General features: G+C 49.5%; 11 protein-coding genes across 11 annotated transcripts in view; 5 read left to right on the plus strand and 6 right to left on the minus strand.

Annotated features, from left to right (window-relative positions):
* Positions 1 to 198: 198 nt before the first annotated feature.
* On the plus strand, positions 199 to 2,283 carry BDV38DRAFT_273111 (glycoside hydrolase superfamily; the record flags this gene model as incomplete). The annotated part of the gene is made up of 3 exons (XM_032057617.1): positions 199 to 312; positions 390 to 1,289; positions 1,378 to 2,283. The coding sequence occupies 3 exons, from the start codon at positions 199 to 201 to the stop codon at positions 2,281 to 2,283; spliced, it is 1,920 nt and encodes a 639-aa protein (XP_031911135.1).
* Positions 2,284 to 2,570: 287 nt separating this feature from the next.
* Positions 2,571 to 5,514, minus strand: BDV38DRAFT_294892 (uncharacterized protein; the record flags this gene model as incomplete). The annotated part of the gene is made up of 5 exons (XM_032062600.1): positions 2,571 to 2,792; positions 2,876 to 3,696; positions 3,765 to 4,275; positions 4,591 to 5,114; positions 5,160 to 5,514. The coding sequence occupies 5 exons, from the start codon at positions 5,512 to 5,514 to the stop codon at positions 2,571 to 2,573; spliced, it is 2,433 nt and encodes an 810-aa protein (XP_031911136.1).
* Positions 5,515 to 6,257: 743 nt separating this feature from the next.
* Positions 6,258 to 7,289, plus strand: BDV38DRAFT_294893 (Ribonuclease/ribotoxin; the record flags this gene model as incomplete). The annotated part of the gene is made up of 2 exons (XM_032062601.1): positions 6,258 to 6,588; positions 6,642 to 7,289. The coding sequence occupies 2 exons, from the start codon at positions 6,258 to 6,260 to the stop codon at positions 6,875 to 6,877; spliced, it is 567 nt and encodes a 188-aa protein (XP_031911137.1). The 3' UTR covers positions 6,878 to 7,289.
* Positions 7,290 to 7,570: 281 nt separating this feature from the next.
* BDV38DRAFT_285277 (uncharacterized protein) lies at positions 7,571 to 9,961 on the minus strand (the record flags this gene model as incomplete). Its single annotated transcript, XM_032060454.1, has 3 exons — positions 7,571 to 7,649; positions 7,700 to 9,833; positions 9,898 to 9,961. The coding sequence occupies 3 exons, from the start codon at positions 9,959 to 9,961 to the stop codon at positions 7,571 to 7,573; spliced, it is 2,277 nt and encodes a 758-aa protein (XP_031911138.1).
* Positions 9,962 to 10,928: 967 nt separating this feature from the next.
* On the plus strand, positions 10,929 to 11,539 carry BDV38DRAFT_285278 (uncharacterized protein; the record flags this gene model as incomplete). The annotated part of the gene is made up of 3 exons (XM_032060455.1): positions 10,929 to 10,994; positions 11,051 to 11,304; positions 11,365 to 11,539. The coding sequence occupies 3 exons, from the start codon at positions 10,929 to 10,931 to the stop codon at positions 11,537 to 11,539; spliced, it is 495 nt and encodes a 164-aa protein (XP_031911139.1).
* A 475-nt stretch (positions 11,540 to 12,014) lies between these two features.
* BDV38DRAFT_285279 (ankyrin repeat domain-containing protein) lies at positions 12,015 to 13,796 on the minus strand (the record flags this gene model as incomplete). The annotated part of the gene is made up of 3 exons (XM_032060456.1): positions 12,015 to 12,533; positions 12,596 to 13,238; positions 13,315 to 13,796. The coding sequence occupies 3 exons, from the start codon at positions 13,794 to 13,796 to the stop codon at positions 12,015 to 12,017; spliced, it is 1,644 nt and encodes a 547-aa protein (XP_031911140.1).
* A 1,275-nt stretch (positions 13,797 to 15,071) lies between these two features.
* On the minus strand, positions 15,072 to 15,829 carry BDV38DRAFT_144908 (uncharacterized protein). Its single transcript, XM_032051504.1, has one exon. It carries the CDS (start codon positions 15,610 to 15,612, stop codon positions 15,202 to 15,204), a length of 411 nt encoding a protein of 136 aa, XP_031911141.1. The 5' UTR covers positions 15,613 to 15,829; the 3' UTR covers positions 15,072 to 15,201.
* Positions 15,830 to 16,046: 217 nt separating this feature from the next.
* On the minus strand, positions 16,047 to 17,481 carry BDV38DRAFT_285280 (5'-methylthioadenosine/S-adenosylhomocysteine nucleosidase family protein; the record flags this gene model as incomplete). Its single annotated transcript, XM_032060457.1, has 2 exons — positions 16,047 to 16,402; positions 16,449 to 17,481. The coding sequence occupies 2 exons, from the start codon at positions 17,479 to 17,481 to the stop codon at positions 16,047 to 16,049; spliced, it is 1,389 nt and encodes a 462-aa protein (XP_031911142.1).
* Positions 17,482 to 19,498: 2,017 nt separating this feature from the next.
* BDV38DRAFT_294901 (FAD-dependent oxidoreductase) lies at positions 19,499 to 20,755 on the plus strand (the record flags this gene model as incomplete). The annotated part of the gene is made up of 1 exon (XM_032062602.1): positions 19,499 to 20,755. The coding sequence occupies one exon, from the start codon at positions 19,499 to 19,501 to the stop codon at positions 20,753 to 20,755; it is 1,257 nt and encodes a 418-aa protein (XP_031911143.1).
* A 360-nt stretch (positions 20,756 to 21,115) lies between these two features.
* On the minus strand, positions 21,116 to 22,395 carry BDV38DRAFT_294902 (uncharacterized protein; the record flags this gene model as incomplete). Its single annotated transcript, XM_032062603.1, has 3 exons — positions 21,116 to 21,485; positions 21,555 to 22,296; positions 22,377 to 22,395. The coding sequence occupies 3 exons, from the start codon at positions 22,393 to 22,395 to the stop codon at positions 21,116 to 21,118; spliced, it is 1,131 nt and encodes a 376-aa protein (XP_031911144.1).
* Positions 22,396 to 23,954: 1,559 nt separating this feature from the next.
* Positions 23,955 to 24,591, plus strand: part of BDV38DRAFT_273118 (uncharacterized protein) — a gene marked incomplete at both ends in the record, with an annotated part of 1,044 nt that continues 407 nt past the window's right edge. The window contains 2 exons of the mRNA XM_032057618.1: positions 23,955 to 24,007; positions 24,064 to 24,538. Of these exons, the coding sequence (XP_031911145.1) occupies positions 23,955 to 24,007; positions 24,064 to 24,538 (528 nt within the window). The remainder of the gene's footprint in view (positions 24,008 to 24,063; positions 24,539 to 24,591) is intronic.

Raw genomic sequence — 24,591 nt, forward strand, 5'->3', positions numbered from 1 at the left:
TTTATTCCATGTGACTATACTGTCACAGGAGCCCCCCCCCGTCAGGCATTTCGGACCATGCGGGGAGAGCATTTCAGGGGTCGCTCTGCACCTAGCTGTATATATAAAGCAGTTCCCGCGACTTCTGTGGCTCATTAGATCAGACCCAGTTCTCTGTCTTATCGAACTCACCTGGCTCTTTTGATTATCTCCTTGGATATGATTTTGTGTACCATTTTATCCTTCGCCGCTGGCGTGGCGGCGTTAACACTTGATATCGCCTCGTCTGGTGGAAATCAGTCCAGCCCTCTTCTCTACGGGCTGTTGTATGAAGTTAGCCGTCAATTCTTCCTCCTGGCCATATCCACCATTATCTTCACAATGTTGAAATAGACGCTGATATACCTTAGGATATCTATCACTCCGGTGACGGTGGTCTCTATGGGGAGATGATTCGCAATCGAGCCTTTCAAGGATCCTCATCCAATGGAGCCGCAAGCCTGGACCGTAACACGGACTATTGGCATCCAATTGGAGGGGTCTCGCTGGCTATCGACACATCCTCACCCGTGCTTTCTTCCAGTCTCCCCTACCAGCTGCGGATGGACGTGCCTGCGGGGACAACGGGTGCCGTAGGATTCTACAATGAAGGCTTCTGGGGCTTCGATGTGGATGCGAGCAAGGATTATATTGCCAGTCTCTATATGCGAGGCAATTACTCTGGCACTATTGACTGCTTCTTCCATAGCAATACGAGCGACCAAGTCCTCGGTTCGACGAGCATAAGTATCGAGCAAACGTCATCTAACGGCTGGGTACAGAGCTATTCCTCGAGCTTCAAGCCGAGCCGCACTGCGTCCGATGCTAACAATACGTTTCACTTCACATTTGATGGATCGACGCTAGCTGGGCAGAGTGTGTACCTTAACATTCCCAGCTTATTCCAGCAGACGTTTGAGAACCGCAACAATGGCGTGCGTGAAGACTTGGCCGATGCGCTGCGCAACATGAACATGAAATATGTCCGGTTACCCGGTGGAAATAACATGGAAGGCAATGGCTCGCCCTATTATTGGAAATGGAACGAAACTATCGGTTCACTCATAGACCGCCCAGGCCGTCCAGGCACTTGGGGCGATATAAATACCGATGGATTTGGTCTTCTGGAGATGATGCAGATGGCGGGTGATCTTGGTCTCGAAGTCATTCTAGGCATCTGGGCTGGATTCTACCTAGACGGTGAGACCGTCTCTGAAGCTGATCTGCAGCCATACGTGGATTCTGTCATGAATGAGTTGGAGTTTCTTCTGGTAAGGTGACCGCTGCCTATCACATTCGTCTACGTCTACGCATACGGATCAGGGCCTGAACATGTCAAGGCCTCGCTAACTGGATCAGGGAGACAAATCGACCACTTACGGAGCCAAGCGAGCGGCCTTGGGCTTCTCCTCGCCTTTCATCATCAATTGGATTGAAATTGGCAATGAAGACTATCTGAATGGGGGTACTGACTCCTACAATTCATACCGGTTCCAGGCGTTTTACAACGCCATCCATGCTGCATACCCAGCTATCAAGCTCATCTCGACCATCAACCCAAGTCCAGTGACAACCAATGGCAGCTCAGTAGATCTCCATATCTACGGTAATGAGGACTACTTTACGTCTCTTTTCGGCACTTTCGACCAAGCCAGCCGCGAGTACCCTGTCTTCATCAACGAGTACGCAGCAACCGGCGCTGGCTCTAACGCGAACCAGGATGGCGCTCAGACTCTAGGCATGTCCTGCGCAGAGGCCATATTCCTCTTAGGCTGCGAAAGAAACTCGGATATCGTTGTTGGCTCAGCCTACGGTGCACTGATCAAGAACTACAACGAAGCCCCCGACACGGTGGCTGCTATCAAGCATACCGCCAACGAAATTCTCTACACAATCAGTTACTATGTCCAAAAGCTATTCGCGGAGAATATGGGCACGAGAACTCTCCCAGTCACCGCAACCAATGGAGGATTTGGCCCTGTTTACTGGTCTGCAACGGCGAACAGTTCTTCCACTATTCTTAAGCTCGTCAATTATAATGGACAGACCGGATCGTCTAATGCTGTAGTGGTCAATGTGGAGGGCTCGTCCAAGTCTAGTGCTACTTTGATCTCCCTTACTGCGCCCAATTCCACAAGCGTGAACAATTTGCCATCTTTGGGAGGTGAAAGCAGTACCATCACCACCACAACATTGGCGGGATCTGGTGGCAATTTCTCTGTCAGCTTCAGCAATCCTTATGAAATTGCTATTTTGGTCATCTAAGCGATGCTACATGAATGATGGCACGTGTACGAGCCTTTGCTTTCTAGCATGATTGAGGTAAACCATGGTAGAAGCGGAACTGGGAGAGGAGTCTTTGTTGACTTGATATAATTAATATTGTTGATTCTTCTACGATTAGGCTTGGATTGATTCTCATCATTATTGTACTTCTCGTATTGATGGCTTATTAGGGGTTATATTTAATATGAATGTGCTAGTATTCTACTTATATGGCGGTTCAACTCAGCCACGAACACATCGCAAGACGTGCCGGTCAATAGAACGTTCTAGCTGACTCCAAACTCTGGCAGGCGACCTTTTTGAGAGAAGAATTGTGCCTGTGTGGAGATAATTTCCATTTCCGAGGCCGTAGGTGGAGTGATTGCCTTGTCATCAAGTGGTAGGGCGTACTCCAGAAGAAATCGCACCATCCAACGATCCAGCCGATGGGTTTGTTGGTGATGAGAGAGGAGAAGGCAATTATTTTGAAATTCCATCAATCGGTCAATCTTAGACAAACCGTTAGTGAGACGCAAAAAATATGGTACACAAAAGGGACGGCTCCGTTAAATGGAGCAAAGGGATCATTCACCATGGTGTTAACATTGGGCCAGTACTCTTTCAGCTCGAGTAGTGCCTCAAAATTTGCTTTGAGGCAATGGTGAGACTGTGAAATTTCATTTTCCTCCCCAAAGAGGAGGGTGTGAAGCAGAACGGAAGAGGAGACAATTGCCATATGGCCGACCGTTGGATATATGGCCTCACATCCTGCTTGTCGCCTCCCACGGGCAAGCCATGTACTATAACTAAGCGCATGGTGTTTGCATCGAGCTGCAAACTGGCGACCACGCATAGTCAGTGCGGACTTGGGATCGAGATACTGGTAGAGAAGTAACGTGGCATAGTGATGAAAGCCAAGATGGAGGCCCATGAAGATGCCCCCTGTGCCTCGCTCGCTGTGCCCTACGAGGTTCGCTTCCGTCAGTTGATCCTCTTCTGCGAGTATCCTTTGCCAGTCATCTAGTCGTTGGGCAAGATTCTCTATGTCCCGTTCCATTCGATTTGGTTGTAGCTCTTTATTGGTGGCCACGAGCCAATTCAGTTCTTGAATTGGACCAAAGATCTCATGAAGCGTGGCCATGTGTGCCCACAAACCAGGGCTCTTGCATGGTTCGTTCGGATCGTGCAAGACTGCATCTGGATCCATGCCAGCAAAAAGACTTTCATCCATGGGCATTCGGTCTGGCCGAGGCCAGTCCTTCATCTGGCGGGGGAAGCCCAGGCTCGACGAGCACCAATTGTCCGCTGCAAAAAGAGCCCACCAGATTCGGATCCAGAGCTCGTGTGAGACTGCGTTGCTATTCCCTTGGTCCGCAAATGGTCGTATTAATTGCATCATCGTAATTGCGGTTCCTAGTGCCTCGTTAGATGAAGGACCAACACGATCTACCACGGATATACGCGGATTTGGACTAACATACGAAAGAACAGAAACTCTGACGAGGGATTGGCATGGGCTACGCATAGGTTGGCGACTAGAATGCACGTTTGAACATTCTCTAGACAGACCCGCTCCAGATCCATCTGGAGTAACCGTTTAGCCTCGGTGGTGAGCAAGGACTGGAGGGACCGCAGATTCGGCCGACTGGAGACATGAGCCCCCATGGCGCAGATCGCCAGAAGCAAAGCCTTGCCGATTCGGCGGTCGCGAACGTCGATCCACAACGTCACCGGATGGAAAATGCAATGGGGCCGACCGTGAATCTTGGACAGATACTCCTGGACGAGCAGCTCAACGGACTTCTCGTCAGATAGAAACTCCTCTAACCTGCTGGACCCATTCTGCGACTCCGCCGGTAAGTTGGGGCGGGCTTGGAGTTTCCTTGTATCGGCCAGCTTGGCCTGAGAGCGGGAACATGGAACATGACGGCGCAGACAGCGGGTACATGAGGATCTTGATTGCTTGGAATCACTCTCCTTCGCGGGGACACACTTGCGCTTAGCATCTCGACATTGTAAACACGATCTCATCATGAGTGGGCGAGTCAATTGCAAGATCACATGGGAGCAGTTGGTTGGCGGAGGGTCGCATAAAGGGTAGGGTTAGTAAGAGTCACCAGTCACCCCGCATTTATATCTCAATATCACATAAATTAAAACTTTCAACTTTTCCTCATTTGGATAAGTGATCTTACGGGAATGAAAAAATAAAAATAAAATACTAATAATATTTCTAAGCGGTAGCCTTTCCAACCTATAATTCCATAGTTATGCCTCTCCCTCCTCAATTCGTCTCATTTCATCTACCATCTCCCGGGCAAGCTGTCGTGTCTTTCGGTCGAGTGCAGTAACCGTGCTGGCCCATTCAAATCGTTGTCTCCAGAAGGCCCATCGCTCTTTCGACCATCCCTCGCTCCCTGTCCACTTTGTCGGCCATTCCCTGCCCAGGGAGCCCTCCATTCCATAGATCTCTTTCCCACAGAGCAGGATCCATTGGGCTGCACCCGGGATCCATCCGTTGAGGGTTCGGATGTCAATTTCCTCGAGGAAGTGATCCCGTTTGTCGTTATACTCCTCGTCAAGTTCGCCCTCATAATCCTCAACGTACCCATCCTGCAACGATTCCAGACATTCCTCGATATCTGCATGATGGAATACTTCCCATGGGGCTTTCTCGAGTGTCTTCCTCATGACCCAACTCGCGTGATGGAGTTGACCGCGGCCCTCCGGACGAATGCCGGTATTATGGAGCTTGGCCGTGAAGGCATTGATGTTAACCCAGCCTTGACGCTTTTGGTCTCGTTGCGGATCGTAGAATGGGTGATCCACATCTACTCCATTAGCTTTCATCACTCATGGCATTATGGAAGACCTACAATCGAACACAAATTCCACCAAATATTCAGTGAGCCCATTCAGCTGGTGGAAAGCTCCGTTATGATCGGGAAGCCGCTGGAACTCAACCACAAAGTCAAGCAGTCGGTCATTCTGCTCGGTGAACTTCTCAATCGCGTCAAAGAGGAGCGGCCAGAGTGACGTGTAATCTGGATTTGGATCGGACTGTTGGATGTAAAGCGATGCAGCCTGTTGTGCTACTTCGGATGCGGGAAGGGAAGGGTTGGTCAAGAGAGATCGGAACGCATCAATCATATGGGCCGGAGGAGGCCAGCCATCCTCGCTCTGGGCCTTGAAAAAGGCTTCGTATTCGGGATTCTTGATCGGATTGTGCATGGCGTTGTCAGGTCAATCTCCGGGAATTGTGAGCAGAAGGAAAGAGAGGAGAATGAGAACGAAAGAAGGCCAAGACCGAACCTGAGAGTGGAGGATGAATGAATTTATACCCATCCCTGCTCTTAAGAGCCGCGTGGGGCCAAAACTCCCTCCAAGGCTGACTTGACAGCGCAGCCTGCGCAACAAATGCAACCAAAATGAACAATCATATCACTCCTTTCGCGATTCGGACCCCAAGATGACTATCACATAATATTTCTGTCTTGTGAAACTCCAACGAAAGGCGGGTACAGAGACACCTAACGTGTGTCCTAATGTCTGCCCAGTTCGACCATCCAAACCACTAAAGTTTTCCACATGAGTCCAGTACAGCCTTAGGCAGCATGGGGTGAGAGTGTTGATACTTCTTGACTTTCTATAGAGGATGTTCTGTTTTTCGTGAGACCGGCGAACTCGATCTATAACCCCGTTCGCACGTTTCTACCTTAATCCCAACCATAATCTCACCATGTCTCTGGACCCTGGTCGACATGTAGGATGGCGTGATATATTGAACCGCTATGTATGATTACGTTGCATGTAAGCGTATCTCTTCACCTCACACCGGGTGTTGAAATTAAGATATAAAGACACGATCATGTTCTGCTGTGTATTTTCCGACAGGGCACAACTACCCCATCTCAACAAGCCAGCCTCGGTTGCAAAGACATTCTCGCAATTGATAACTTGTTCTTGGATCCACAATGCCTTCCTTCTTTCACTCCGTTGCTATCAATGCCCTTCTGGCTGTTGCCATACTGGGTGAGGTTGCCAGTGCCTATCCTCAGCTTGCAGTCGCCGATGTGAGCGTCCCCTCGGAGAGATCCACCACACCGATCATGTTTTACGAGGAACGCGATGGCAACATCGTGAAGCGTTCCAAAACATTGAAAATCGGTGCAAAGCCCGAAAAGGCCCATACCTGTCCCAAGACCAATCGCTACGGAAACCCGGTTGAATACTCGTCGGGGCAGCTTCAGAAGGCCTTCATCCAGGCAGCACAGTATGCCAACGATGGTAAACAAATCGGAGCCAGTGAGTGACTCTTATATATTGCACGGTGGACGACCCTGCTCACTGCCACATAGGAAAATACCCGCATTATTTTGGCAATAATGAGAAATTGCCCTTTGACTGTGGAAAGAAGAAGATGGAATTTCCTCTTGATAAGGACAGTCCTGGTAATGTTTATGGCGGGCAAGCTGTGACGGATCTCCCAGACCGTATTGTATTCGAGGTCAAGGAAGAAAAGAAGGAAACGCGTGTCAGGTTCTGCGGAGTGATGCGCCATGGGAATGATGGAGACTTTCTCAATTGCCCGTAGAGCTGATCGAGGAATCTAAAGAACATTCCCGAATTGGCCATGAAACTTAGCGGGGTACGAAGAGATACTTGTCTATAGATTAAGCCAAGCAAAGAGATTCTAATATACTATTGTTAGTTAGATTGCTCTTCTCGTTGAATTAGATAGGGTTTGGACTACACAAACAGAATGCGCTGGTCACAGTGACTGCTGACTCTGCTTCACACGCACTCATCCTCAAACGCCCCTTTTCTCATCTGGCTGACAACGACTGACTGTTAACCGCACTTAGGCGATACACCGTGAGGGTAGTAGTATTCGGATGGCAGACCACCAACGAATGCATTCTGGTGTATGTTTGAATTTTATCCGGATGTTGCCCGATTCTAGGTCTGATCCTAGCACTTGTCTTTTGTCCGATATTTGAATAACCTTACGAACGTTCATTGGGACAAAGGAATCCCTCTGTATGATGCCACCATACTAACGCCGAACGGTGTGGATAATATCACTGTGGTGGAGAAGTTCCTTCAGGATCAAGACCTTGTGAGACTTAACGTGGGACTAGAGTACCATAGCTGGTTGCTGGCTCTATTGACTAATGTTATGTAGTGGCTGCCAGAGACCTATATATCGTATACTTCGTGCCATGAGATATCTCGGTAGTGTACGATCTGTCCTAGCTCCATCACTCTGCAGGGATCACAAAATCGATTACAGAATGAGAATAACGCCTGTCAGCGAGTAAGCAACCCAGACAGCTGTGAGAACCCCAAGCTTAGGGGGGCAGAACCTAAGTCCGATTAGCAAATATGACCTAAGCATGTGTGCAGGAATACGTACTCTTCCGAACTAAGACCAATAAATCCACCCCAAAAGAGCCACTGCGCAATCCAGAGAAGCAGCAGGCTTGGGACCGTGGCCACATACCATTGCATAGATGCTTCTGGGAACGCCAAGTGATTTCGGCCTTCAAAGGAGAAAGTTCCATACTGGTGCACCGTGTCATATCTTCCCTCGCTACTTCTTAATGGTGTGCCTTCGGGGCCGCTACTCCTGTCCATCCCATGACGTGCCCTCTTGTCCCTTCGCTTCGCGCGACGTTCATCCGAGAAGGCCATCGGCTCATCCGCGATGTTCGATGAGCTTTGTTTGTGTCTCTGCCCATGTCGTTGGTGGCAATTACTAGATGCAATCAACCAAAACATGGCCCACATGAAAGAAACGAGCGTCAGGCCAACGATAATAAGCCACATGAGTGCTCCCGCATACATGGTTTTCGCCGAGCCCCCTCTCTCCGCTCCTCCGATACCTCCAAGGTAGAAGTTATGTTCTCCACCATACCCGACAGTCATTATCATGTAATATGAGGAGAGGATCTGGAGGATCAGTTCCGCAAACAACACAGATGTGGCTGCGGAGAGTTTCATCGCTCCGGGTTGTAGAGCAATCAGCAAGATCGTAAGCCACGCAAGCCGAGGCATTGAACACCAGAAGAGCATCACTTGAAAAATGGGAACGTTCTCATAGCCAGAGGTGCTCTGAACAAACCAGGTATTGAGCAGATTTGCAAGGAGTTGCAGAGCAGCGATTAAGGTCCCTTTGAAAAGCCAGCACCACGGGTGTGAGTGCCATAGAGAGCCCGGGGGGATTCGATATACGCCTAGTCTATGCCTGAAGGCCACAGCAACGAAAGTGGCTATATTGACTAGAGCGACACTTCTGAGCTTCCACTCATTCGATAGACATGTCCCCGTTGCCGTGATGCTTTCCAAGCGGGTGATATTAGCACTATCCGAATTGATGGACGGCTTGATTGCCCATCCCCATGGAATCATCTCGACAGGGGAAGGGGTGGCTAATTGACGCCAATCATCTGGCAAACCATGCCAGTTTCCCACATTGCCACACAGATCGTGGAGCCACTTGATATAGGCGATTCGGGTCTCGAATTCCTGGCACAAACCTCCGCAGGAATTGTAGGTGATGCTGCGGCAAACGCAAGCCCTGTCAACGGCACGCCTGACTTTGCAGTACCCATTTGAGTCAAGGTCACAAGCATCTGCTGAGCACTCATCTTTAAGCTCGAGCACCTGCTTCGGCATATCGGTGACAGACATGGGCCAATGCCACTCTTCGACGGGAATGTACGCGAATGTTGTGGTTTTAAGTGCGTCTGTCCAGTTCTCGGGTAAGAATGTCGACCCGCATGTGGCATTAATCCAGAGGCGCTCCTTCGTCAAGTCCAATTGTTCTAGCTTTGAACAAGGCTCTTTTTCGAAATCGATTGTGAAGGAACTGCAGAAGCACGCTTTATCAAAATATTCACCATCCCTGATGGGATGCCCGACGAGATCGTATCCAACAGTTTCAGAATCCAGAGCGATCATGGACCGTAGGGATTCACTGTATTCCCAAGGACGAGCAGCATTTCCGGTGTGTTGGGTAGTACTTGTGAAACTACAGGAGGCCATTACATGCTGAAATGGCTCCATTGATGGAGCCGAAAGGGAGCCTTTCAGGCATGCTGGCGCCTTGTAAATCACGTCCACGGGTGCGTATCCTTCAACTAGTGAGGCAGGGGAGAGAATTTGCAGCTCGATCGCGTCGCCGACGTCGACCAGCCACGTTCGACCGGTGATGTTACGAACCCATCGATACAGCTGCGCTTTGGCGAGAATGGATCTATCACAGTAGGCGTAATAACTTTCGATGGCATCGGGGGAAAATACATTGCTGAGACAGGTGAGCTGAGTGAGCCATTGGTGCTGCGTGCAGATCAGTCCAAAGTGGCGGGTGCATCGGTGGTCGGTGCATTTCGTCATGGTCTCCAGCCAGGTGGATTGATCTTGCTGGGCGATGCACTGAGGCATAGAAGCCAAATCTTCCGGATTGACCCAGCCATCGCGGTTCTCTTGGGGGGAAACGGTACGGTCCTCCTCGGTGTAATTACTATTGGAGCTCTGGGGCGCTTCTTCTGTAGTACTGATGTCAGTGCCAAGGATAGACGGAGACCTTGGGAGGGAAACTACTAGTAGTACCTCTCACATCAAGCCCATAAACCACAGCCGCCCACAGCACAAGATACGCAGTCAAGATGTTCATCTTGTAGATATGGCATCAAGGCACCTTCTTGTGTTTCGAAAGCTACGAAGGGATAAGTACGAACTCTGTCTGGTGTGCGGGGTTGTTATGGCATGCAAGAAGCATCGGAGGAATATTGGACCGAAGGGATTTGATGAGTGTGAGTTGCTATTTTTATACTGAAAGCATCTAAGATGGTTGATCTAATATATGACTTCTTCTCCCTAGCACACCACACGAATGAGACATACTTACACTCTGATTAATTTACATGTTTCTCATCGCCCTAGTGCCTCAACCATGAAGGGTCTGAAATATCTATCTCCATGTACATCTTCGTGTGTAAATCAACAGATCACGAAGGAGCCCCATCACAATGGGGCACGAGGAAAGCGAGAGCATCGGTGCGACGAAACACTGCACATCACGAACCTGTGCCGTGAGTCAAGTCACGGAACCAGTTTCAGGTCCTCTTTGAAGAAATGTTGAAGGTGGCTGAGGCAGTCGTCCAAAATGCCCCCAGGAATGGATTGATCGCCAATTAGTCCGGGGCGTCGCGTCTGTTCCGGGTAGGTCACGTTTCATTCCCCGGGGACCGGACACACCTGACTTCCATACCATGCGTCTCCTAGTAATCCTCATGCGATGAAGTGATTTCAATCCCAGTAGATCTTGATCTCAATATAACACTTTAGGGGGTCTTTGCATAAGGAACTTACTATTCTGTAAAATGGCGGCGAATTTCCGTGACGATATTCCCCCACCTGGTATGCCACAGGATCCACCGTCCGAACTCTATATTTTTATATGCACGGGAGGCAGTACGCGGCATTGAATGCAAGCCGACTGGTTTCTAGACCCTCCAAAAATAAAAAATCTCCACAAATTGGATGCTCAGACTTACTCGGAAAATACGCTGAATGGGTCAGGGCCTCAAAGAATAGTCACGAAATGGGTCTCGAAGTGGGATGGGCCCTTCGGCATCACCATGGACGGGACTCGGAAGGAATGCCTCGTTCGTCTCAAGGATGACGGGGCCCCGATCGAACAGATGGTTAGCCAACCAATCATCTCTCAACCGAGCCAGGAGTTCATTTCGCTCCCAACTAGGTTGACCATGCCAATCGTATTCTGCGGTTGTTCGGTCCAATTGAGGTGCGGAAGTCGAACCCAGCATTTATCATATCCCGCACGGGAGTTCGTCTGGAAGACTGGAACGAGGAGCAACGGCAGGCAAGTCTCGATCGGCTCCAAGCAAGTCTCAGCCCAGTCGGCTACTCTCGAGTCCTGGGTGCTTTGCAGACAAGTGACTTTCTCGGCGAGTTATGCAATGCTAAATCCATTCTGAACAGATACAGTTATCAGTAAGGTCCACGGTTCTTACTTGAAAACCTGCCGGCTCATCCTTGCAACCCGGTTTCTAGATTTACTCTCTACGGAAAGCTATCTACCACCGAACCATGGGGATTCTCTGTGTTTGGTCATCTGAGCGTCAACATCGTGGCAGTTGGCAAGCAGACGACCATGAGCCCGATATTCCTTGGCCGTTCAGTGAATTCTGGGACCTGGACGTTGTCGAGGAATTTATCACCATGGTAATGACTGTGAATCAATGACGTGTATATCTACTAAAATGGTCACCATTACTGACTACTTCGGCAATTGGTGTGCTGCACCTCGATGGTCAAGTGAAATGATTTTGAGTCCCTGGGCTGGGGATTGTGCAGCAGGTTCTCCCTACAAACAAGGGCAAGGAGAAGTGGTCAGCGGCTTCCTTAGAACTCTTCCTTGCCAGACCACTTGCTACCTTCCATTGCGAACATAGTCAGTGCTATCTATTCTTTACCTTAACTCCCATTTCACGAAGACATCATGAATATTTTCCAGTACTAGTCAATGTATTCTGAGAAGACATTATCTCTGGGTTTGGCGGTCTCCGAGAAACGGAGTCCAGATATGTGTGTCGGACTATACGCAACCATATATCTCCTGCTTATGCAGTATGACCCAGACTGCCACCCGTCAATCCTGGGATCAACAAGGCCACACTGGCAATCTAACTCTACACTACTACTTAGTGAGTTATTAGCCATAGATCTTTGCAGATGTACACGCCTAGATGCGGATATACTCCCCACTCATCTGGATCATCCGATGCACATTGGAGAATCTCCTGATACGTCTGACCATCCACGTTCTTTGCTTGCTGATTTGCACCCAATTCACACAACTTTTGTATTGCCGTGTGGTGACGGTTTCGCGCTGCTTTGTGTAGAGGGGACTCGTGAAGAAGGCTATCTCTGGCATCGATGAACACATTATGTTCCATCAGAAGTTCAATTCCGGGGATCCAATTTGCAGCGGCAGCTAGATGTAAAGGCGTCACCCTTTCGATCATGAGTGCATTGGGATCAGCACCCCTCTCTAGGAGGATTTTCAAGGAATTGAGTCTCCGACATGTGACGGAAAAGTGGAGGGCGTTCTTTCCTTCGGGCTGTGTTGTGGGAGTTTCCAGGAAAGCTCCGTGGTCGAGCAACAGTTCCAGTATTTCTATAAAATCCCCACTGACTGCTCCATGTATAGGCGCGTAACCCTTGTTCCAGGAATCATTTAGCATTCGGAGCCTTCGGGGATCGCGTGAGGGCAAAGACTCACGTCGTGGTAATTCCGAGTATTCACATCCACCCCTTTCGATAGCAGTACTTTAACAATGTCGGTATACCCTTGCTGACACGCCGCCGACAGTGGAGTATTACCGCATGTCGTTCTCACTTGGGCGTTGGCTCCGCGCTCTAAAAGCAACTTGAGGATCTCTAGCTGGTTATACCTGGCTGCATACCACACCGGTGTCGCACCACTTTCTTTATAGGGGTTTCTACCGCCTTCCCAGCCACTGACACTCCACTGGCGAGCGGACACTGATGCACCACATTCCAGGAGAACTTTCACGATCTCCACTTGTCCCTTTTCAGCCGCATGGGACAGGGCCGTGCGGCCTTTCTTATCGCGTGCGTCCACGTGAGCATGTTGCAAGATGGCTCTTAAAAGCAACACTCCGCCATGGGAGACCGCGACCTTGATTTGCTCCGCTGCCTCGGGGCCAGAAGGCAGGTTCGCCGCGCGTGTTTCCGCGGAAGTTATGGAGTGCCGAGTAGACACAGTCAATCCATCGCTCGCGGTTCCAGCCACTATCGATGCAGCATAGTTGGTCAACGATGATCCAACGTCCGTATTAAACCCTTGGCTGTTTGGGTGAGGTGTCGCCGCGGAGCCTTTAATCAACTTGAGCGACAGAAGTCTGGATTCATTCATTAGTACCTGCAAAGTGATGGGTGGGAAAGGGCGAACGGAGATGTGCTCAGCTGCCCACATACAAATTCACGTTTCCCATGGCGTTGTCAAAAGTGGCCTTGGTACGTTCCAGCTCCATCGTCAATCCAAAGACTTCTTTTCGTCTCCACAACCACAACACTCTCCTTCGCCTGCCACCAGCAGGTGGGGAATCCACACCCTGCGTCTTGGGACCTGGGGATGATGCCTCGACTTTGAGATATGGTTCCATCTTCTGCATGATCCGATTCAACGCTTCATTGCAGTTCGCTATGGGGCTTTCCAGAGTCAGAATGGCGTCGCTTATCTCTGGATCCGCGTTGACAATATCAGAGACCGCGGTGCTGCTCAATGATGTCGCGAGTCTGTCCACTTGTGTTTGAAACGCTGCGATATCACGGTTGATCGCATTAATCTCGTTGGGAGCGTTTTGAATGATGGAAAAACAATCGTGGGCTTTGATAGCAGTTTGACCGGCCATCTGTGCCACTTGCAGTATGGCAGCTGCAGCGCTGAGCGGGTCCATCTTTTTTTTTTTTCGGTGCGCCCTTCTGCCTTCTCACAAAGCTGAAGTTTTGGTCCCGGGAAGATATAGAAATCCAAAGGTGGGAATTCTGAATTTAACCATCATTGTCGCGCTCCCGGAGGTGGGGAAGATTGCGAGTCAGTTGCCATCCGGCGAGGCGGTGCAGCAGGCAGTGATGATCGGAATCGACATATTGTTTACGTCTTACTGGTTCGCTCTCTATAGTATAAGCCCAACCCTCTGTAGCATCAGTGGTGAGGCGTACGAGGGCTGCAACCACGCACCGGGGAATGAATGTGAGAGGGTGATATGGAACATGTCGAACGAGGAGTGTATAATTCTCTGTGAGCACGACAATGATTCATCCTTCGGGCACGTCCATGACCATGACCTAAAATAGTTGGGCGAATCTTGGGGTCCTTCTCCCCAAATTAAAGTCACAACATCATGGTACTAAAATGGTCCTCAAACGTAACTGTCATTGCCAGGGGAAAACTGTATTTCAGACTACGCGGGGAACTGTGACACGTAAGACAATCATGGACTATCGAAGAATAGTTGGAACGAATAGTGATTATCGGTCTTCCTTCCCTTCTTCAGCCTTATTGTAATATCAATATCTTGGCACTGGGGGGCCCTCACGAGCAACTGGCCAATGCGAAACAATATAAAAACGGGCCGGATCACCCGGGAAGGGGTTCGAGCACCCGCTTGCCCGATGATCTTCAAATTAGGCCCTGGTGCTTTCCCCTTGACACGCAGCACCCGAGCGTTCATCAAAATATGCGATTAGAACAGGCTAGCAAAACACAGACAAGGAGATTGAACCACCACATCAGTAGGTATTTGAAGAATCACCATGGTAGTGCACAAGCGATCCATGAGAACAGTGACTACAGTCTAAGGACTAGTGTCCCGTTAAGCCACTAGTCCGACGGAGTATGTCCAATGTTGACGAGCTGTGGCTGTGGTGCAGGGATGAGGACCCTATGACGGGCTGAGCACAAAGCTCACAGTATGCAGCGCCAGTCCCTGATCCAAAGATACCCCTAAGCCTCACTCAACCGCATGGGATATGCCTGTCCTACGATGGATCATGGTCTCCCTACCTTCAACCTATCCTGCAACACTCTCATTCCTAGAATACTGCCCCCCTTCAGTGACAGACTACGATTCAGTTTCTTGTTAACCAGTAGATCATTACATTGATGTTAAGTACCATCCGCGTTTCCGAGTCTGATTTCACCCAATCGAAAGACAGTGCCCTGAGCTACTCCCCAAGCGACCCTCGGACGGGGAAAAAATACTTGATTCACCACTGAGTGATTTGATCTCAATGAGCGATGAGTAAAGACGGGTACAAGTGTACATCCTCGTGACCTTCGAGTGTTTGCAGCCACCCGGACTAGTCCTCTCGAATTCCTGTAACTGCTTTGACGAATGGCAATCTATCGTCCCAGAATTGTCTCTTAATTTCACTCTCCTGGGGATAAAAGGTGATGGCCGAACTGTATACCTGCAGAGGAGCTTGCTCGATTGTCGGTCTGTATGTGAGAGTCAGTCTCATGGCATTTTGCATCAACTTGAATAGCTGGCGGCCGAGTAATGACTGCAGTCTGTCAGAAACCTTGCTTATGCACACTGGGCTAACTTGCCTGACAATCCTGCAGCAGCATCTTGATAATCGAGATCCCGACTGCGATTTCTCGCATGAGGCCTCAACACTCCAACCAGTGCAGCAGGTGCTGACGTCTTTGCGAAGCTCGTCGATCACCAGTGCTACCCATAGAAATGTCCCATCAGACTTCCGACGCATTTTATCCTTGACCTGTTCCTGTATATCCAGATGACGTTGTAACGAGCCAAGCTGGGAGACTTTTGTATGAAGTTGTTCATGGCGCTAGAAATATTCTCTGGATTCAGTTCAAGACGAAGCTCATTTGTTATTTGACAGGCCCCCAATCGCTGTTCGATGTCAAGTCGATTGCGACTCGACATCACCCATTTAACCTTGGAGTGCGTCGTCGCTGTCTGTGAAATCACATCCAACAATTGGGGTAGTTCTGACTCACATTCATCGATGGCATCGAGAACCAGGTATATTTCTGGGAGACTTGGGTCTTGAAGTATCTCAAGGAAAATGTTCAGTAGGCTGTAAAACGCATTTGTGCCCTCGAACATCTGTCGACCGGCATGTTCATATTTAGGTCGTAAGAACCTTAGAAGGCTAGGTTGTTGGATGACAAGCAGCTATAGCAAGCCTCTCAGGATAGAAGCAGCGTTGTTGAGTCGCGAGTCTGTACCTTGGCATATAAAGTAAGACACTACGAGCGCAAATTCTGGTTCTTTTAACAGGGCTCCCTGCTTCGTCAGCTCATCGATAATGCCGATCATCAGCATCGTTTCCCCCTTGCCAGCATCACCTCGTATCCAAAGTACTCGGTGTTGAACATCATATCGCCACCGGTGAAAGACAGGGTGCTCAAGAACCCAGGAGAATGACTCTCTTAACAGACCACCTCTGGTCTTCTCGATGCGCAGCTTGTCATCTCGTGGATCGGTCAACAGAAGGTCACTGAGGCATCGTTTGTCGATATCAGGCATTCCTGTCCCATTCATTAGCGCCGCATTACATTAAACTGTATTACTTACCACTTGCAAGGCTTGGTCTCCAATGCTCCAAGAATGCCTTGACACCAGATGCCCCAGTAGCCGCAGCATAAGCCTGCCACCTCTTATCCTTATGGCTATCTGCGTAGTCACAAACGCCCTTGATGATCACACACGGGAGAATATCCCAGACTCCGGCGCCTTCCATCTCGAACCCAATCACTCCTTCTGCTTCTGCCAACTTATCACGGTGTTCCCCTGACTTCATCACAGTATCGCCACACGCCACCGGTCCAATATGCACACATGGAGCAGTGGACTCGGATTTCGTGTGTCGTTCGCGAATGACCGGATTTCCTGCACACATAAGACTCTTACAATCTTTCAGAAGGGCCTCTTCACACACGGGATCACTACCTGACCAACAGTCGGCACATACGCACGTAGTATCATTTTGATAGTGCCTATGGCGATAGGAAGCCTCAAACAGCACGTCATGTGCTGCTCCGGGATGCTGCCATATGGGATTCTGCGCCTGAAGACTCCGCAGATGGTGAGATAGGCGGTTCTCCAATTCCCTCCGTGTCTCGCGCAACTTCAGACTAGAGAGCACGGCTCGTATCTGGCGACTCGGTCGCCCCGGCACATCTTGTATGTTTCCCCTGAGCCGGAACCCATCTGGATACTGCCGTCCAAAGTCATACTCGACGATACAATCACTGACAACGACATCTCCCAGGATAACCTCTGCTCGGTTTGACGCCGTGCTAGTCGGAAACGGCACACCACCGCAGATTCCGACCACCAGAGCGAGCTTTATACCGGGAAAGCTGATGCACAAGTGAGATGCGACACCAGCCGCATTGACCTTGCCCATGCCGGGCATGTGGCTCAATACTACATTGTGCAGGCCAATTCTGCCATTGGCATATACGTTGACATCTCCAGGATGCTTCCCGTAGATTTGGCCCGATTTGTCGAAGGTCTCGTCGAATGACGCGAGGACCGCGTCGCACTCAACGGGGAGAGCGCAGACGATGGCGATCTCGAACTCATCGCGCGTGCTCGGCCGCATGTTAGTTTACGTCGTGCGCCTACTTTAGTCCAACATCAACCGCCCTTACCGTTCCTAAAGTCTAGTGGATGCCATTGCAAGGAGGGATATATCAAGGGTTCATCCGATCATTTCCAGAAGTCTACACGCAAGGCTGTCGATATATGTAACGCGTCATCAGTTAAGATTGTCAGCCTTGCAACCGCTTCGCTTACTAAGTAGAATTAGAGTTGTAATCGGGTCGGGTTCAAATCTGCGACCCGACCCAGCTCGGGTTTTCGGCCGGTACCCGATTCTAGGCTTAAATAGGCTTGGTACAGCTGACTAACCATGTTCCTTACCTATCTGGGTCTAGTAGGCGGGTTTACTTGGTTGAACTCCGTGCATCTTTACTTTACTATGGAATCACCAGTGGTATTAAATCATCCTTTTTATATAGAGATATAGATTGCATTAACTTTATAGACTGGTATATGTACTAAATCTGTACATTGAATATTCAACTTATCTAGAAACTAGGGACCCCGAGATCAGCAGAACTCTTTACCTCGATTTTTCACCGTGTACCCTAGATATATATTTTGTAGAGTGGCTGACCTAGACCTTCCTGAAGGCATCACCTACAGCAATTAGCAAAATGCTGGAAGCTAAAACATCAAATTGGGCAAGACAGAGAGTTCTCCGCGGTGAAGGACTGATTAGAGACACAGAGGAAAAGAGAGTCTGTATTTATCGTGCGTAGCGTTTGGAAAAAGTAGAGAGAAAGAAAGAGATGGCGCGAGAGAAACAAAACTATTTTGATATATGTACTAACGAGCAGGAGGTGTTCCCTTCAGTATGCATAGTGCGAGAAATCTACTTACCTATCCACTTCCAAGCACAAGGCCATTCTCGAGTGCCTTACCAGCATAGACTTCGGGGTCTCCCATTAACCTCTACAGAACTTATAAAACGGTAATACCCCGCGGGGTTTCCTGGTATATAAGAAGGTCGATCTTGCGGCATGCCATGGTTGGTGGAGGCAGTGATTTTATTTGCAACCCTGATGGTCTCCCATAGAGGTTGTTCACAGGTTGGATTCGGGTGGGGTTTAGCAGGCAATCCGATCAACTCTAGGTAGAATAGTGGTCCAAGATCGCACTGTGACACCGAGTTATGTCACGAATCCTGCTCCCTATTTACGGTGGGATGGGTACTATCACAAGATCAGCGCGTCAGCTGAGTGGCAGCCGCTGTGCTGGAGATACGATGGGTCTGCTGCTCTGGGATTGGCCCATCACATCGAGCTGAAGGTTGCATGCATATATTGCATCATATGCGCGATGTGACTAGGATTGCTGTGGCTCCAATGATACGTAGCTGAAGATGAGTGGGACTCTGGTTGTCAACCCGTGTTGACGTGGTCTATACCGCTTCACCCAATATTAAGCCAAACCACACATTGCTTCACATAGCAGACTTGTATACCGCCACCAAGTGATATGAATATTGGTCACAAAAGGACTGCTTCTTCTATTTATGACTGTTTTCACTTCTTCAGCCACCATATCAGGATGATCGTGGGATCGTGACCTTCGTGTTGGCGGGGTAGACGTAATAGCGTAATTTGCTCAGGACACCAAATGATAGAGTTGGCTCGTTGTGCATAAAGAACGGGTAGATCGCCAGCGCAGTAATCAGAGGAGATACGAAAAGCGTCCACGGCCAAAGAAGTCCTTACCACTTGGCATAATGGAGATACGTTGCCATGTAGATAGGTTTATTCACAATACATTGACTTGGTAGGAGTTCTGGTTATTTATTTTAGACCATACGATTAACGTCAGTGTAAAATCTCTATACACTATTGATCAGGATATGACATACATCAACACCGTGTCATGCATCTCAACCACACCGCTACATTCTTTTTTTCATTTCCCCACCCATAAGAAAGACTTAAGAACTGTCCATCATCCGCTGCAAAGTATTCTCGATGAAGATTCAACATATCGACCCACCCAATCCTACAACACGCCTGCTCAAAGCAACAGTCACCATGACTCAATCAACATCATTTCATCTTAACAGCTACCTGTCTGCTGGCCCAGATCCGCTCCGCAAACCGGCTCCCAACGCCCCGCACATCCTCGTCATCGGTGCCGGAGTCACTGGTCTAACGAATGCCTGGCATCTTCTCGACGCTGGCTATCAAGTAACCATTATATCGAAGGAATGGGCTAGCTATGGACGCACCCAGCGTCTCACTTCCCAGGTTGCTGGCGCATTATGGGAGCTTCCACCCACGCAATGCGGCGGAGTAAGACTTACCGACCAAGAGCTTAGCGAAGCGGATCTGAAGACGGCGCAGCGATGGGCACTGGAGAGCTATGCCATCTACGAGAAGCTGGCGGCGAATGCGGAGCTCGCGAGAGCGTTTGGGGTGCGGATGCCATTGTGTGCTTCGTTCCACACGTATCACGTCGAGGATGATGAGCCCACGCATGCCAAGATGGAGGTTGCACGAAAGCTGGCCCCAGGACAGTTTCATTGGGGGATGGAGCTGGCGGGTAAGTACGGAGTTGATGTTAGTTCGAATGGGGGAATGAAGGATGCGTATGAGCATCCTGCACCGGTGATCGATACAGATGTCGCGATGGCTTTCTTGATGCGGCTGGTTAGGAGTAAAGGGGCGAGGATGCAGACTGATAGCATCGTGGGGGATCTTCGTGGCCAAGAATCGCACCTGTTGAGAATGTATCGTGCCGATGCGATTGTGAATGCGAGTGGACTTGGAGCTCAAGAGATTGCCTCGGACCCAGGGGCCCATTCATTACGAGGAGGCATCTTGCGAGTCATCAACGATGGATCGGACTTTCCGAAGATTGAGAGCTCCATTATCGTTGCGGCGGATGAGGACGCGGATGGAAAATATATAGACATTGCATTCATCGTGCCACGAAGTGATAATATATTGGTGCTTGGTTCGATCGAGCAAGCCCATGAGATGAATCTCGATCTCACGCCCGACTCGCCTGTGATCAAGGCGATGCGCAGGCGATGCGAAGACCTGGTGCCTGTTCTGAAGAATGCGCGACTGGACCCTCAATATCCATTCGCACAGGGACTGCGGCCTTATCGAAACTCAAAGATTCAGGTCGAACGCGAAGGAAGAAAGACTCTGGGTGGACAGGACAGTCGGATCATTCATTGCTATGGACACGGTGGAGCAGGATGGTCGCTCGCATTTGGGACCAGCAAGGCGTGTATGGAGGTGGTCGAGGGTGTAGTGAGGAAGTATTCTTCTCGTCTTTAGTCTAGTATCCTCAGATGGAAATACCCAGGATACCAGTATATTTGATACTTGAGCGATGATTATTATAACAAAGTGCAGTGGCACACCAGCTGCAGCCAATGGTTGCCAACTACTGGTCTTAAATATCGTGTTATTCTCTCTAGAAAGAGCACTTTTAAATATTGTCCGTGATGTGTGTTGCTTTAATTGACCTAGCATCTTGCTTTGTATTGAAAGTAGCTTTTAATAGGCTTAGGTTTCAACGGTATTATGACTTCAGCATATGTCTATATATATAATAAGTTTAATCAGGCTAAAGCGCCTGAACAATACATGTGATATAGCCTTGCACTCCCCCTGCCTAAAACCCTCTTCCTCTCGTTAAAGAGAAGATTCGACATATACTGGCCGCGTGTTCTCTGACCATGTCGCTAAAGCGTGGTCTTCGGCATCCCACCCCCACAAAAGTTTCTGAGTTTCTGCATCAGCCCATTTGTCCGGGTTGGCTGCACTGCTCATGCTCGCAAGAAACTGTTCATCGCGAGCCTCTTGCTCGGGACCATCGGGAAGATGTAAAATGGTACGGTTGGCCATTCCCGATTGCTGGATCGCCTCGGCACGGGGTTTACGGGACATCTCATAGACACGAAGAGCCTCAGGAATGGCATGCCGAGAGGGTATAACCGATAGGAGAATAGCCAAGGCGGCCGCATCCTCAACAGCTTGAGCGGCACCTTGCGCAACATATGGTCTGGCTCTAGGTTAGCTTTCACGTTCTGGCTGAACAACTTCACAAAAGCGACGGTGCTCCAAGACTTACAGCATCGGATGACAGGCATCCCCAAGCAGCGCGACTCGGCCTCTCGTCCACGAATCGAGGCTGGGATAACTGCACAGCTTCCACTCTAGGATCTCATCTTCTTTGACGAGATCGAGAAGCTTCAGCACCGTTTTGTCCCAGCCATGATATTGACGCAACATACTCTGCTTGGACGCCGTAGTAGTCCAAGACTCTTCCGCGTCATGGTCGTCCGGATGAAGCAAGACAATATTGAACAGCTCATGGTTGCGCACGGGGTACGCGATAATATGACGATATGGCCCAACCCAGCGAGTAGCGATGGGACTATCGAGCAAGGCTTTCAACTCCGGTTCCTTCTCCATCACCTCTCGTGATAATAAGATGCGATACGCTGCATCCCCCGTCGGAATGGGCTCCATTGCCGACGACCCCAGGATCTCCCCGCGGAGCACCGATTTGATCCCGTCGGCTGCCACCACCACATCACCCGTGACCACCGTGTCATCAAGGAGTGTGACGGCAGCTGGGTGGTAGGATTGGATGCCGGCGACACGGGAGTTTACCTTTAGCTGAACATTCTCTAGCGCTAGAGCCTTGGTGATGAGCGCGGTATGCAGATCGGCACGATGCACCACAGTCTGGTGCCCGTAAGCCTTATTAACAGGCATTGTGCTTAGGACGCTACCATCCTTCCAGCGGCGAATAGTGATGCTTTCGAGTGCGATGTCCTTTGCATGTACCATGGAAGATACTCCCCATCCTAGCGGGAACCACCCCAGTCAAGAGGCGGAAAGTTTAGCCTCCTGATGTACTCAGGATACCTGCACGAAATGGACTTACGATCGAAAAGGCGTAGCATGTTAGGCGATGCTTGAATTCCGGCACCAACCTCCATCAACTAGAAGACTCCCATGATGTTGGCGATCAGTTCTACTACCAACATTTTCTGATCACATCATCTGCTGCAATGAGGGATACACACTTCTGGGGCCGATTCCAGGATCGTAACATGGTGGCCGCGCAAGCCTAAGGCCAGTGCTGCCGCCATACCACCGATCCCTAAATTTTATATCAGAAGATATTCGGCTGTGGGACTTAAAGAGACGCACCCGCTCTGGGTTCCGTGTCACATAGGAGTCAATGCAAGAACCAGAATCAAGGAAGCAGATGGTATCTTACCCAACAATAACAACTTCAAGAGTTGTTTTAGTTTGCGGTACAATCATGGCGGCAATCGAAGGGGGGAATAATTAATAATAGAAACTGTTAAGCCAGGCCTGGGAGATTGGAGGAAGAATTGATGCGTAGCAAGAGACCATCTACATTCTTCCAATTCAAGCATGCGGATAGGAATCTTATATACTGGAATTACCTTCCCATCAGCTTAGACTCCCTCCCTTTTTCTTTTTTGTTTTTTTTTTTTTTTTTTTTTTTTTTTTTTTTTTTTTTTTTTTTTTTTTTTTTTTTTTTTTTTTTTTTTATACCTTATTATTTTATTTTATATTTTTTTTTTTTTTTTTTTTTTTTTTCCTGGTCTCCTTTCCCCGTCAATTTTGGTCTTGTCGGCAATTTCTCCCTCCCGGAGCTGTAGTTGGTAGGAGTCACAAAGGATATCTAGCGTCGACTAGGCCGGGATAGCCCAAGCTATCGAGATGGTCTACTCTCCAGCATGATTTTAATCAATATCGACAATGGAATATCGGTATGGTTTGCAGTCTCTGCCGACGAGGGTTTATGGTAGGCTCGGAACCAGTCAACTGCCGAGAGATCCATTTTGTCCGACGTTATTGGACGGTTAAGCGACATTTCTTAGGGACGGCTCGCCGACGGGCCAGGAAGGGAGACCCACCAGCTAAAAGCCTAATTCGTATGGCTGGCAGCTGAAACAATGAGCCAATCGAAATACCTACTATAGTATAGCTGTATATGCAGCGATATGCTAGCGAGTTAACTTTCCTGGATCTCTGATTGGCTCTGCTTCCATTCCTCAACATCACCAATCTGAGGCTAATAGAAGTATGCAAATGTAGAGTGTGGTGCTGAACAGCCGCCAAGTCTCTCTGCTTCGTAGGACCTCTACTCTCGGCAAATGCTCAAGGCCAAGGGATCATATTTGCCGCAATATCAACCGTGAGTCTCGAGGTCTCCCGCTCAACTGCTAGCTAACGAGATGGACTATGCCTAGTCCAACAACAAAATGCATATTATCCAGAACCACTAGGATGATGGTTGCATCCTAGTCTAGTCATCCTAATCTTTCCAAGCGATCGGAACTAAACGACGGACCTACCTCGACGTCGGCGAAACCGTAAAGTATTTAAGCTGTTTCGTTGGAACGATGTGGTCAATGGCAGAGAGAAGACACACAGATTCCTGCGAGCGGTCTCAGAAATCCGAGTTTCACCTTCTGTTCTCGCAATGCCTCCTCTGATCCCATACCATGTCTCTGCCGGGAGCAATCCTGTTGTCAAGTGGGTTATTGCTTTGCCTCCTCCCACCACCCCATTCATTAGGGTTCCCGAACGAGGATTAACTTCTCACCTGCTAGGTTCGGAGGTGCCCTTGTTACCGAATTCCTGGAACCTCCGCCGGGTCGGTGCTTCTGCTTCCGTCAAAAGTACGCCCTGAAGCCTCCCATGGACGAAGGGGACCCGGACTATGAGCGTATCAATGCGGCGCTTAATCACCCTTCCGGTCCTCCCGTCCATTTCCACCCCTTCCAAAACGAGTATTTCCGAGTCGAACAAGGACGCATGTGCCTCGAAGTCAATGGTCAGACTCGCATCCTGACGCCCGAAGATGGGGAGGTCCAGGGCCGAGCCGGGTCCATCCACCGGTTCTACGTCGCCCCCGACAGCACCGAGGACATGGTGATTATTCTCAGTGCCTCCGATCCCGGTCTTGACTACCAACTCGATCGAGTGTTCTTCGAGAATTGGTATGGCTTGTGGCATGATTACCTGGTGCACGAGGGCAAGATGGATTTCATCCAATTACTTTGCGTATGCTTTCTTTTTCTTTTTCTTTCTGGACTGTATTGAGACCCAACCACCCC

Source organism: Aspergillus pseudotamarii, assembly GCF_009193445.1.
Source record: "Aspergillus pseudotamarii strain CBS 117625 unplaced genomic scaffold BDV38scaffold_47, whole genome shotgun sequence".
Classification (NCBI taxonomy): domain Eukaryota; kingdom Fungi; phylum Ascomycota; class Eurotiomycetes; order Eurotiales; family Aspergillaceae; genus Aspergillus; species Aspergillus pseudotamarii.